Here is a 13,800-nt window from a genome sequence, read left to right as displayed (position 1 = left end):
TATAAATCAACGTGAGGCTTGTGAAGGGGGATATGCAGAGGGCAAGTTTGGGAGAGAAACAAGGAAACAAAGTCACGGAGGAGAAATGAATTTCTCCCTCCCCGTTCTACCCCTCTCCCAGCCTGCGTCTAACGCATTGAGGGATGGGGAGAAGGAAAAGAAGAGATCACACAGTCCTGAGTGGGGTCGGCTAGAGTCTTCCCTGAGTTTACAGTGGGATCATTAAAGGGCCAAGAAATACATGTAAATAAGCAACTTGGAAGATTTATGGGGAAGACTTCAATTTTATAGGATCATATTGATAGAGCTCCTCTGGCTCGATTATAAATAGATTAATTGGAAACTAAAATTAATGGACTTGGTGCGCTGCACGTTTAATTTCTTAGTCTTCAACAAAACAGACAACCATCCCCCCCCCCCCGAAAAGGCAACTAGAGGGTCTGGGAGCTGTATGAGCTTTCTGGAAAGGAGGAGACCCACAAGAGCCATCAACCAGCCTGGTGGTCCCAGGGAAGGACACAGGATCAGTTGTTTTCAAATAAAAGAAAAACATCTCAGTTTTCTAAACCGTTAAGCTTCTACCTTAATCAGGACCTTAAGCCAGTGATGGGTTTCCGGATGGGGATGTAAGTTTTGCGGCTGTTCTGGTGAGCTCCAGGCAGAGGGGAGAGGCAGTGACTCACTCCACCTCTGGAGCCACTTTTTTAAGATACCCTTGCAGGGATGCTCTAAGTCTTAAGAGCTCCTCCACCCACAGTTCTTCCCTTACTTCCTCTAAGGTCTTGGACCACAGTGATGGTTTCAGCTTCCAACCGTTCCTTCTCTCTCTTCATCCTTTTCTTTTCCCACAGTTATGGCCTTTATAGATCTGGAGTTTTGCTTAGAAAGGTCATTGACTTCTTACCAAAAAGTGATTGGAGAGTCATAATGGTCCAAGTTTACCTGTGGGATAATAGATTATAGTAGTCTGTTTATCCAGGTCTGGTGTTCACCTGCTGCAGGAAAACTTGTCAAGGGGTATGAAAATGGCCCTTAACTCTCTTTATATAAGCCCAGTGCTAGCCATCCCCACACTCTGTAAAGCAAATGAAAAGGATATTCAATGTTAATACAACTGACCAAGAGATTAAGGCACATTCAAAAGTTTTCTTTCAATTTCTATAGATCACACATACCTATAATGACACTTCCTGTGGATTCTTGTTTTGTTTTCATCTTTATTTCTTCCCTTCTTTTCTTTTCTTTGAGTCTATTGTTTACAATTTTAGCCATAGAAACTCTCTTCCCTTAAATTAATAAATACTACAAGGATTAGAAAACCTTACATAAAACAGATTATACCATCTCTTCTGTACAAGACTGATTTGGAAAGTGAAAAACTTATGAAAGGTATACTATTTATTATTCAAACATCAAATATTTGTTAAACACTTATGTAATCTGAGTTCAGGATGTACCATTTCTGTATGTATGTACTGGCTGCTGTTTCTGCTTTTTATGGTTAAGTTAGACAATAATGGTGTTGGAAAGAACAAATAAAGTCTGTGAAGCCCTTAAAGAGGCAGTGACTTATACAAACTGTAGAATACCTTGGATGACTTTGCTTTCCTGGCCTCCAGGAAGATACCCCTACCTTGAGACAAAATACCGATTGAGAAATGTAGTCGCTGAAGCTTATGAAGCTAAGCCCAAGTCTATTATTGCATATGAGACCAGCTGGCTGCTTTGAGGCAGCCTCAGAACCCAAGAAAAGAAACAGCCTATTAAGTCATGTAACAAGTCTTTGAAACCAAGGAAACTTGGGCATCATTTATTTGCAAAAGCCCTTATACTGATGGAGTGAGGAAGGAATACATCCTGAAATTGACCACTTAGTCCCTTCAGAGTCCAGGTATCCAAATGTAGGAACCAGCACCCAGTTTTGCAGTGTGTACCAATACCACCTGGGAACACATCCAACTTCCCACTGTTGCAGCTTTGACCTGAACTCAGAATCTTTTTGTCACCCAGAGAGTAAATAGATCACTCCTTTTCTTTTAAGGGTCAAATAAACAATAAGATACAGGTAACATGAACTTTTATTACAAATATGATTGGAACTAGTATTCATTTGAAAATGTAAAAGTTAAAAAAAGCACCTCCTACTGGAAACAAAAGCGTTCATTTTTTTGATAAGCATAATTTATTGTATTTCTGTTGTAACAAAAACACTATGTACTTCGGTTGGGGAGGCAAAAGGAAGAAATCATTTTGCTATATCTCTTTGCTGTCTGCAGAATAAAACACTGTCCATGTTTAAGAAACTGAAGATGAGAACACAACAAAAACACAACAATCTTTTTATTTATGTAAATCAGGTTAACACTGGACAATAAACCAATTTCTACCCAATACCATAACAGCTTGTCTATAAAGAACAGAAAAATTCAGATAGGATTCTACCTAGGGTCAAGCGGTTTTTTTTTTTTTGTTAAAAAAAAAAACCACCCATTCACAGAGGTATAGATTCACAGATAAATAATCCCAAACTACTTGCCCATCATATTTACACATTCCCATTAAATTAAGCATAAATAAATATATACAAACTTAACACGGATACCCTCCAGAGTGCTCTCAAGAAGAGGCCGTTGGTATTCCTTGACTGGGTGGTTTAAAAACAATGATAGTGACTTAGAGAAGAACTCAAAAGGGGTGTCGTTTGCCATTTAAAGAAGAAATGGTGTTCATTCCTTTTGTTTTCTTAAAGAAAATGAATGAATTTCAATACTTCTCTTTTCTTTCACCAGTAATTTAATATACATCAGCAAAGGAGGGAAACCTTGTCAGAACTCTTGAGGCAGTGCCGGATGGTTTAAGGTCATTTCCTTTCCACATAATGTACTGCAAGTACAGGATATCAGGTGTGATGATTCAAAGCAAGTGCAAGGGAAGAACTATGCAGATAAGTTAGGGGGTTGGGAGTTTCCATTCGACCAGTTTTCATAGGATGTAAAATAGTTGCTCAAGAGAAAGTGGTTTCCTTGGCCAATGAAAACAAAAAGTTGGATCTTTGAAAGCTCCTGAGGGTGGGGTGGGCTCTTTATATGGGGGTGGAGCAAGGCAAGGCTGAGGAAGAAAATGCAAGATAAGTCGATGAAAGCTGAGAGAAGAAAGTTGCTTCCTTGTTGGGATGGGAGTTAAATGTCCCTGGAGACGGACCCCCTCACCTGGAAGCAAACTCCAAGAAATCCAGGATGAAAGTAGAGTAGGAGGGATTGGCTAAGCAAAGCCTGGCAGCAGCTCCAGGGAACTAGGCTGCCGCAGGCTTACTCTTCGGTCTTTAGTTATTTTGGTTTGTCACCCCAGGACTTTAGTAGGGGCCTAAAATGTCTACAGAGTGAAGGGGGAGAGGAGGGGACTGCAAGTCACCTGTTTGGTTTGAAAACAAATCTCAAAGGGTCTGGCCTTAAACGTTTTCCTTGACTTAAAAGGCAAACTCTTGTGCTAATCCTACTGTTTATTGATTTATAAGCCCAAGGAAACCAAATCTTTTAATAACTCAATTATCAGATAAACGTAGCTGGCCTGGCTAAGGAAAGCAAGGAGTTGGAGGTCCGACATGAAAAAAAGAGGAAAGAAGGCCAAAAACTGACTACTCACTCGGAAGGTCGGAAGGCCGCCAGGGAGTGGGTGGGGGAGGTTGGGAAGCCGAGTCTATCTACCTGAACCTTCCCAGATGCTCACACAGAGAGCTGGGCATCTAAAAGAGCCTACCTACCCAAATATGACAGTTCCTATTTGGTGCCCACACTGCAGGAGAGGGAGGGTACAGACCAGTTTCCTTCCTGGCAGAAAAAAACACGTGGAAGTTTCAAATTCTGTGAAATTTTCCAGGCCACAATGTCTCTAGAGTGACACCCGGAGTGACTGCTAGCGGCAAAAGGACTTTATGGATCTCTAGGACCTCCTCCCCTCCCCTGCAGCAGCCAGTGGGGCACCTACCCTTTACCTACTGGGGGATTGGCCTTTCTCGGTTGCCTTAGCCCTTAGGGTGAGACTGAGAGCAGGAAGGGCCCGTGTGACTGGTGACCCCAGCAGCTGCTGATTCTATGTCCTCAACACCACTGGGCTCCTGTGGCCCACAAGTTCCCGGGACCTGCACAGTTGTAAGAGCAAGGCGCATCCATCGCGTCTCTCGGTGTCACACGCGTGGGGCGCGTTGCCCTGCAAGGAAAGGAGACGATGTTTTTGAGTGTGTTTTCTGCTGGCCTTGTGCAATCAGAATTCAACTAAGGCAAGCATCAGGCCCTTGGACAAAAGGGGCCGGGCTTTTAAACTGGGGAAAGTCTTGAGTCTATAGTTCAAACAATGTCTTTTTCCTGCCCTCTGTACTCCTTTCGGCTTGTCTAGGACTGTGTCCTGAGAACTCACAGGACAGAGAAGCAGCTAGAAATAGGAGATGAGATGTTGTCTGACCTCATTTGTTTCTTACAACCTCCAGTGACCTAAAACCCACTGTGTGACTTTCCTTTCCCTCAAACAAAACTCTCTGAGTCAAGCTCTCAGAGAGTCCATAAAACTTTAGCCTCCTTCCCTTGCTTTAAGGTGGATTGGAGAGGGATGGTGAAACTGGCTGTCCAGGTCATTTGGGGTGGGGAGAGCTATCTGTAAACCACAGAAAGCAACTGAGCTTTTATCCCAATGGATTTTGCAAAGATCCCGCCTCGGCTGTTGAAAAAGAAACAAGTGTACCCACACTAACCTATCTCACCAGCCAAATGCTCCGAGGATTTCACTGCTCTTGCTAAAAGGTGCAGGCTTATTTCCTGGTAATGCTAAGATGCAGTATGGGTGAAAAGTTGGGGTGAGAAAAGTGAGATACATTAAATGCTTGGATCCTCATTGACTGGGAATATTCCCAGTATGTCCAGACAGGAATTTGAGGCTGAAATACAAGCTCTTTCTTTCACTTTGCTTGGTGATGGTGTTTGTGGTGGTGGTGGTTGGGGTGGTGGTGGATGTTATGCATTTTGTGCCCAAATAAATGTATGTCTGAAAGGGGACACTTTTATTCAGAAGGCTCACGGTCACTTATAGACTGTCTTCCCCAAATAAATCAGTATAGCTGCTTCTTTCTCCATTAGAACAACGATCCCCAAAGAGCCCAAGAAAATGCAATTCGTTTTTCAGTGAAGACAAATACTGTTAGAATACAGATCCCCAAGAAGGCTTACTCCCTTACAAGGCATTCTGCAGTGATCCACCCCTGAGGGAATTCCTGCGTTGAAGGTTATAAGCAAGAAGACTCAATGCTGCCCCCCACCCTCCACGCTGGCCACTTCCTAGATGAGTTCCTTTGAGCTTCTTTAAAGAAGTGAACCTGCCCAATTCTGACACACAGGCTTTGACTTTAAAAAGATCGTTTTTTTTTTTTTTCTCAGTACCTTATAGATTGTGTAGGAAGCCCAAGTCTTCTTTGAAGAAGCTCATAAACCATGCGGGTAAAGCTTTGGGAAACAGAAGAAAATGAAATGGTACATACCCCTCCGAAGGAATTACATACTAATCAAAGTATTCGTGTTTTGTTTTCTTTCTTTTTTAAACTCTACTTCTAGATGACACAAGTATAACGAATGTGATATTCTCTGTGAACAGGTGCTGGCAAGTCTGGGAACTAGTAACGTTTTCTGAAAGGAACCATGATGAATCAACTTATCGGTCTGGTTTCCTCTGCCGCGGGAGTCTCGACTCTCAAGACCGGATCAAAAGCTATGGCCTTTTCCCCCCCCTACCCCCACCCCGCGCCACCCCCACCCCCTCCACGCCTCCCTAATTAAACACACAGGGGGTGGGGAGTTGGGCACCGGGGAGTTAGGTTCGAGGCGAGGTCTGGACACCAAAGGGACTAACAACGGCCAAAGAACTAATCACAGCGGGGATCCCCCAGCAGATTCCCGGAACCGCAGGGGGGGGGGGGAGGGAAGCAGCCTTAAGAAGGGTGAGAAGGAGCGCGCGGACTGCGAGAGTTTCCTTTAAAAAAAAATTAAAAATTTAAAAGTTCGTGCGTCTCAGTCAACCAGCTCTCAAAGCATTGACACCAACGTTTCTCCAATTTTCTTCCAATAAGTTAGCGTGTTCTCACGTTTAGTCTCATGTTTATTTTCCAAAAGGGGGGTTCATAGTTTTCTTTTATTATCTGTATTACTAAACTCGAAAGAACCGAAGTGGAAAATCCGGACGGTTGTCTCCATGTGTATCTTGAAATAGACACCGAGAGCCAATTTGTCGCTCCGTTGATGCCTCAGTTTATTTTTTTTAAAGTTACTTAACTTTCTTTTTTTAAATTTTGATTGTATGTGTATTCTACCTAATATAATTCTTCCAAAGCCAATCCAATATGTTAAAGCTAAAATTATTTTTTTCTGTTTTCCTTTTGTATTTAAAACATTTTCCTTCTCTTTAATTTTTTTTTTTTTCATTTCCTGTGTTTTTCCTCCTTGTCGCCAGTTTTACTACCTGGGCCTTCCCCAGACGTGTGCCTGTTAGTGGTGTTGTTCAAGAACATCTTGTCCATGCCTTTGAGCGCTTCGGTGAGATAGTTCTGCAGGGCCGTGAGCGCAGCGCAAATGGCCGGGGCGCCGAAGCCGTGCGTGATGAGGCTGAAGTGAGTGAGGCAGCTTTGGATGCCCGGTTCCAGGATGGGGCTGGGCCGGCTGTTACCGATCGGTGTCCGGTCCTGCGCCAGCAGATCTGTGAACTCTTTACAAAGTTGCCTGCGGGCAGTGAGGGAGGAAGAGAAAAAACATCCTCAGAGTCCTGGAACCCTGGCGTTCTCTCACCCATGCCCAGAGGCCTTGGGTCTGTGGAGAGCAAGGCTGACTTAGGAGATTCGGCTTTCCCTAGAGCGCTCCCTCGACCCAGCAGCTGGCTCTGCAAGGGACCCGGTGAGAGGGATGCACTCCTTCCACCACCCCCACGCCTTCCCTCTCCCTTCCCGGACCACCTGTATTCTGCTTTAGGAAATTCGCTAGGCATTTTGGCTTTTGATTTCGAATAGTCAATAATTTTTGGCTGATATGTGACATTTCCTTTAATTATTTCCCCTCCTTGCCTTTCCAACCTTTAGGGCGCTCGCGCCACACACACACACACACACACACACACACACACACACACACACACAAAACCTGAAAGATTTAAAACCCCTCAGCCACAACAAGCCTGTTCCTGGCACCGAAGCAGATTGCTGGAACCTTGCATGGCCCAGGGCAAAAACCTGTTTATTCTAGAAGAGAATGCTGATTCCATTCGAAGCAAAACCCCTTTACCTGCAGCATTTTGGAAGAGAGATATCTCGTCCCTTCTTTAAAAAAAAGAAAAAAGGGTCCCACCTTTTTTTTTCAAATGTAAGCTACTAAAAACTTTGTGTAACAGGACTGTTGTCAATATAAAAAGATTTCTGCATAGTTTAAATAAAATTTAAAGGTAGATGGTTAAAACACAAGGGAGGATAGATTTTTATTTGTTGAAGGTTTTTTAGGTTTTTATTTCCTCAAGGCACCTACAATTTAGAGAAATCTCCTTGCCTTAGGAACCCTGTGCGCCCAACTATGGATTGGGCTTATTTGAGAGAGTTTTAATATAAGGAAATGGACGGGAGGCGTTTTAGCCCTGAAGGTTAAATAGCTTGGCTCTGCTGGCAAGCTGAAGCCTGGCATCCCAGAGGCCAAAGCCGTTCTCAGATTGACATACTTCTCTTGACCACCTGCCTTCGCGCAGCCTATGGTTCTGTGGGGTGTCAAGAGAAGCAGACCTGTATAGCATAGTGGACTCAGACAGCCAGAAATGGTTGATAGGACATGGAGGCTTAACTATCAGGTAAACATGGCAGATTTCTGTGTTTGAAAGACCCTTGGGGCACCCTTCCCCAGGGTGCTGCTATGTTGCCCAGGGCCGGCAATAAACCTAATAGGGAATCCCTTTTCCATCCACTGACAACCACGGAAAGATTGACAGACTTTCTTAAGGCCGGCTTGGGGGATAGAGAGCACTGATAGAGACTCTGCCTACCCTCTAAGGTCTTCATTCAGAACACATCCACATATCCCCCACAGCAAGTGGTTTTGCTCACCCAATAGGGCTGGCCTCAGTGAGTTTCACGTGCACGCTCCAGGCTCTGAATCACCTCCCTTCCATCTGGGTCCAGACACAAATAAAGTGGAAAAGCTCCCAAGGTGGTTCTGATACCCTAGGCTACAAAGTAGCGGCCTTAAAAATCCTAAGGCTTCCTGGTGGGTGGGTAGGAGGTGTCAAACCACCCCTTTAGGAAACTAGGAGGTTCTTTGGATCTTGTTACCTGCTTTAGACCTGTTAGGTTTTGTTGTTGTTGTTGTTTTTTCCCTAAAGTTCTCTGTTTCATTTACAAAATACAACTGGTCCTTACTCTCAGGTCCCTGAGCAAGAGGGTAAGAGCATATACTCACGAACAAACTACTATGGCATGGCTAGATAGCATATTAGCAGAAATCCTTCTAAAGTGAGGGCATGTGCCAGGTTTGGATCATTGGGAAAGATGATTAAAGTCGTTCCTTAAGTTTGTAGTCATTTCCAAAGTGCCGGAAAAAAAAGAAATTTTGTAGTGCGGAGAACAAATGTTTTAAGAGTGGAGAATTTAAAAATCTACACAGCCCAAACCAGGCTCTGTAAGCAATTAAACTTCTGGGACATTAATATTTTTTGACCCTGCGGAAAGGGACAATCAAATTCCAATCACGTCTCAAAAACATCTGGACAAATTTGAGCAAATGATTTTTCAGCCTTCCATATATTTCTTTAAATTACGCTGTCAACAGAACAAACCGCGTCCTGGAACGCTAAATAAATGAGCTGAGCGCTGCTGTTTAGACCGCGCCCGCGAGAGAAACGTGCTGGTGCACGCAGTGCCGCCCACTGCAGGCCTGAGCTGGTCATAAAACACCAACAATATGCCACTGAAGCCAAAGACAGGAGTAAATCAAATAAATAGAAAACCCACTGTAAATGTTCAAATGAGCTCTAGACCTAAATTTAGCCAGAGATTTACTGTTTTCCCCTCTGGAGCTGTCGTAAATTTTACAAGTCCGTGGAAGATGACAAACAGCAACGTTGGAGATGGAGTAATTAGAGCTGTGGGTAGAGATGGGCACACGTGGGTGACATATAGACACCCTGAGCGAACACACATGGCTGTCCTTCGGATGGCAAGGGGGACCACTGCAAAGCCTAGACAGAAATATTCACCTAGGGGCCTGGGAAGATTGGGGAAAATCTGCCTGACACTCCAGGTGTCAGGAGGAAAAACAGTCAAAAGCCTGCTTTCTCTTTGTATACCGGGACCGGGACAAGCCTTAACCCTCAAGTCTACCTCATCACCACACACACACAAACACACACGCACACGCACACGCACGCACGCGCATGCACGCATACACAGGCACAGGCACCCTTCCTGACAAGGCACTTTGAACCCAAACCAGAGAGGCGGCACGACTCCCGCTCCACAGTTTCCTTAGAGGAGTTGGGTCAGGGAGGGAGCCCAGGATCAGGGCCCAGGGACCTGGGAACTCACTTGGTGGCCAGAAGCATATTCTTTCTGGAGTGCAGGTCACTGGGGTCCGTGTGCTGTCTGTTCAAATACTCGGACACGGCTTTAGCAGGAAACTCTGTTTCGCAAATATACCCAAAGTCCCGAGCTAAGTGAACGGCTTCCCCTATGAGGAGAGCAGCAGAGCGTCAACACCCAGGTCATGAACACCTTAGGACAGATACGGAACAAACTCAAACCCAAGACCGATAAAGTACAATTAAAGAGAACAGAACAAGCCTTACTCAGTCAGCCTCTGCCTAAACCAGACTCTAGACAGACACTGCAGCCTACCCCTCCCCCGCAAGAGTCGCAGGGGTCCTCCTGCTACTCACTCACTTGGGGGTAGGGGCTCAAGAGCCACCTTACAGCTGAATCTAGACCTCTGGCAAAGTATGCCAGCCAGTCTCCTCTGTTCTACTTAAATGTTCTACTTAAAGCACCAGTTACACCTGCTTGCAATGAAATGTGGAAGTGGCACCATCTTCCTACAATTTTATTAGGCAACTTGTCTCATATTCATAACTAGCATGCATAAACAAATCCATGCATGTAAACCTTGCTGAATATTAATAACTGCATGTAACATGTACTTGAAGAGCATTTCTATTTAGCAGCAAAATTCTCCAATTCACCCTGCACTTTTCTGCCTGTGTCCAGGTTTTTCTCTTTCAAAACCTGTTACTGCACAAATACATAACTGCAGGCACCGGGGCACACCAGGCGTTCTGGAGCTTAGGAGGAAGACCCTTTGGAATAAAGCACTACTACCTCTTAGGGCACAGCCTTGGGGACTAAGGAAAGATCACAAACACAGAATGAAAGGGGGGGTGTTGAATTATCTCACAGATACATTATTTTGAGGGACTGTGACTTGCTTTTAGTGATATCATAATAACAAAAGACTTCAAGCACAATGTTTACAAGGTTTCATAGTACCAAAACTGTGCCCCAAATATTATCATTTTGGTGTGATTTCCAGGTTCTTCCCTTTCCATCCCAAAGTATCTATCTCGTGTTAAGATCACCTTGACTGTTTCGAAAATGGGGATTTTGGTATTAATGATTCCCTAAAAGCAAAAGGGGATATTCACAGGCAGAGAAGTGTCAACCACTAGCAAGTGGGATGGAAAAATGTGGTGACTTAAGGTCTCTGGTGGGTGAGTGTGAGCCAAAAACCTTTTGCCTTAAAGATGGTGCTATGAAGTGCCTGCAACTCTTTGAGCTCTTCATGGTCATTCTTTTTGATAACATAAGGTGAAATCCTGCAAGAACCAATTCCCTACAAGAGCCCTAATATCATATCTACTAAAATATGGAAGAGAAACAAACAAACAGAAACAGGACACGGGAAGACTCCAGAAAAAATTATCCAAGGTCTTCCATGTGGTCCCCTTGGCTGTGTTTGTTGTTGCCCCTCCACACATTGAACAGCAGTCAATCTTCTAGGTAGCATAGATCATCTTAATTATTCCTGGCCATAGATTTCAACTGAACACCCAAACTGAAAAGCCAATGAGAAGTTTCTTAGTAAAACCGTGGCCATTTAACTCACAACCAATCAAGTTGCCTTGAAGATTCAACTTGCCTCTCAATACTGTCTCAGATCGCCTTCCCTGCCCCTTAGTTTTCTCATAAGCATTGCTGGACTTGCTAAGGTATGGATATCTCTTTAAGTCCTACAAGTTGGGTGACAGAACCCTGGAATGGTCATGAGTTTTACAATAACCATTAAGATTCATGAACTCTGCATGTTTTCTTATGTCTTTTAATTTTTATTACATTTATTGGGGGGTGAGAGTGTAGAAGTGGGAGGGAAACCAGGGAAGACCTCTCCTCCTATCTTGTGGGACCTGGGGGTGGATACCAGGTGGTCAGGGTTGAAAGCAAGTGCCTTTCCCCTCGCCAGCCTCACCTGCTTTTTATCAGCAAACACTTTTGCAGCTCACAGAGATGTTGTAACAGGAGCACAAGCAGAGGATGCTTCAGCCACTATGGCCAGGGAAATGACCCCTTCTCTGACTTGGAGATTGGGCCTGATCCCTGTTTGGAGCACAGGAACTTTTATATCCCTTGTTTTTCGGCTTCCCTGCCGCTGCTAGCCTCCTCTAAGTAAAAAGACCTCTGGTGTCTCTCCTGCAATCCCTTGACATCCAACTCATGAGGGCACAGCAATCACAATGATTTCCAGTTAATCATGAAACATGTAAAATGTCAGCCTCCAGCCGACAGTTAAGCTCAGCTACTTGGCGAAATGGCTCGGAGTCTTGCTTACCTTCCACCAGGGAGGTGAGTAAGGTGACATTTGCTGCTTTGCGCCTGCCCGCGGGTAAATTCAAACCGATTTTTTCTAGCCTTTCTCTCAAGGATCTCCCCCCATTTTTCGATTTGGCTCTGCAATTGCAAGAATTAACATTCTGATTAACCTCAGAGTGTTCCTGAAACAAAGTTTAGACTTAGCAATCTAGAGCCCAGTGGAGCTTGAAGGGGTTTTAACTTGAGGTTAGCACTGCTGCACCCCTTCCCTTCAGTTATTCGCTGAGAGTTTGCTGAGGCTTGCTTAATTTCTGCAATACAGAGCATAGAAAGTAAGTCTTTCTAAAAAAAAAAATCGTGTGTGTGTGTGTGTGTGTGTGTGTGTGTGTGTGTGTGTAGCGGGGAGATACCAGATGGGAATAATTAGAATGTAGAGTAGTAGGTGCAGAAAAACGTAAATATTGGTCATGTGCATGCAGAGGTTCACTGGCCATGGAGCCCGTGAGGAAAGCAGAATCCAGGCACGCTTTAAAAAAAAGCAAAGAAAGAAAGAAAAAAGGGCTAGTTTCCAGAAACAGGTAGGCTTCTAAAGGAAAACCCAAAAACCAACTGCATAATGGAGACATTTTAGAAGGGGAGAGAGGATTGACGTTTGTAATCATGTAATGTTTGTTATGATAGCAACAATACCAACACTTTTGAGCTTGCTAATATGATAAACACTTTGTCTTCCCTATCACAATTCATAAATTTTATACACTCATGTTCAGGAATTGAATTAAAACATCCCCCACTCTGGAAGCTGGGGTATGGTGGTGCACACCCAGCCCTTGGGAGGCGAAGAAAGGCATATGTCTGAGTTCCAGGCTAGCCTGGTCTACAGAGTGAGTTCTTGGTTCTAGGACTGCCTGGGATACACAGAGAAACCTTGTCTCAAAAATCAATGATGATGATGATGATGATGATGATGATGATGATGATGATGATGATGATGATGATGATGATAAACAACTATCACCATCCTGACTCTGAACTGAAAAGACTAACTTGAAAAGAAACAAGGACAGAGCAAGGAAATTTACAGTAAGACCCGTTCTGGGTCACAACAACAGCATTAGCTTCCCTCTAGGCTCCCATGTCCTCTAAGAGCTGAATAAAAAGAAAAGGGAAGTGGTTACCATGGTGAAGCATGTGGCCTTGCTTCTCACCCAGTCACTTTTAGGAAAGAACGGGATAGTGAACATCTCAAGTGGGTTGACGTCAGAAAGTTCTGTCTCATACAAAGTCACTTAACCAGGGCAGTGCCGAGGGTCCAGATGTTGGCACAATAACCATTTCTTTCTCCTCTTTCACCGGGAGCCTATCCATGGGTGGCAGTGCTGGAGAGCAATTGCATGGCCCCCAGAAAATGACTACTTTCCATTATAGAAGAGTATTAACGTTGTGAGATGTGATGCTATTGCAGGAAGGTTACTGAGTAGAAAAGGGTTTTACAAAATGCGAAGCACAATATACTACTGCATTGATCAGGAGACCAATGTAGCTACTCTCCATCTGTATTGTTAAACTAGTGAAGTGGAGAGTATATGGAAAGCATGATGGAAGCCGCCTTTTCGGTTTCAGGTAAGATGGGGAAGATAGGTTCAGGTTTGAACTCAGGCTAATGCCCCAGATATGAACTCACTTAGTTGAGAGAATCTTGCTCTGGCAAGAAAGTGAAAGGTTTCTGGGGCTGAATTAGCTAGGAGGACTGCGCATGCGCAAATAGGTCCGAGTAGGGTGGGGCTTGCGTTTGAGAACTTAGCTCTTGCTGGCTGTACACCGGGCTAGTGGCTTCTACAGCTTTTCAGTGGCGTCACACGGAGCTGGGCTTAGATTCCGGGTTGCTAGGCAACTGCATCGGACTTTCTCCCTCGGTCTCCACAGCACCCTTCTCCCCG

The 13,800-nt window shown here is 44.4% G+C and overlaps 1 protein-coding gene across 4 annotated transcripts in view; it reads right to left on the bottom strand.

Moving 5' to 3' along the window:
- Positions 1-4,183: 4,183 nt before the first annotated feature.
- The window catches only part of Tfap2b (transcription factor AP-2 beta), a 26,922-nt gene continuing 17,305 nt past the window's right edge, over positions 4,184-13,800 (bottom strand). For 3 of the 4 annotated variants that reach the window (XM_005369562.3, XM_005369564.3, XM_013354614.2), the window contains 3 exons: positions 11,880-11,998; positions 9,590-9,731; positions 6,345-6,755 (listed from right to left, as the gene is read on the bottom strand). In XM_005369562.3, coding sequence (XP_005369619.1) covers positions 6,458-6,755; positions 9,590-9,731; positions 11,880-11,998 — 559 coding nt within the window. In that variant the 3' untranslated portion in view covers positions 6,345-6,457. Of the gene's footprint in view, positions 4,207-6,344; positions 6,756-9,589; positions 9,732-11,879; positions 11,999-13,800 lie in introns of those variants that run through there. The other variant, XM_005369563.2, reaches the window with a different exon arrangement.

The sequence above is a fragment of the Microtus ochrogaster genome, unplaced genomic scaffold, assembly GCF_000317375.1.
Source record: "Microtus ochrogaster isolate Prairie Vole_2 unplaced genomic scaffold, MicOch1.0 UNK52, whole genome shotgun sequence".
In the NCBI taxonomy this organism is placed as follows: domain Eukaryota; kingdom Metazoa; phylum Chordata; class Mammalia; order Rodentia; family Cricetidae; genus Microtus; species Microtus ochrogaster.
Note: the sequence above shows the minus strand (reverse complement) of the source record. Positions and strands in the feature narration are given on the sequence as shown.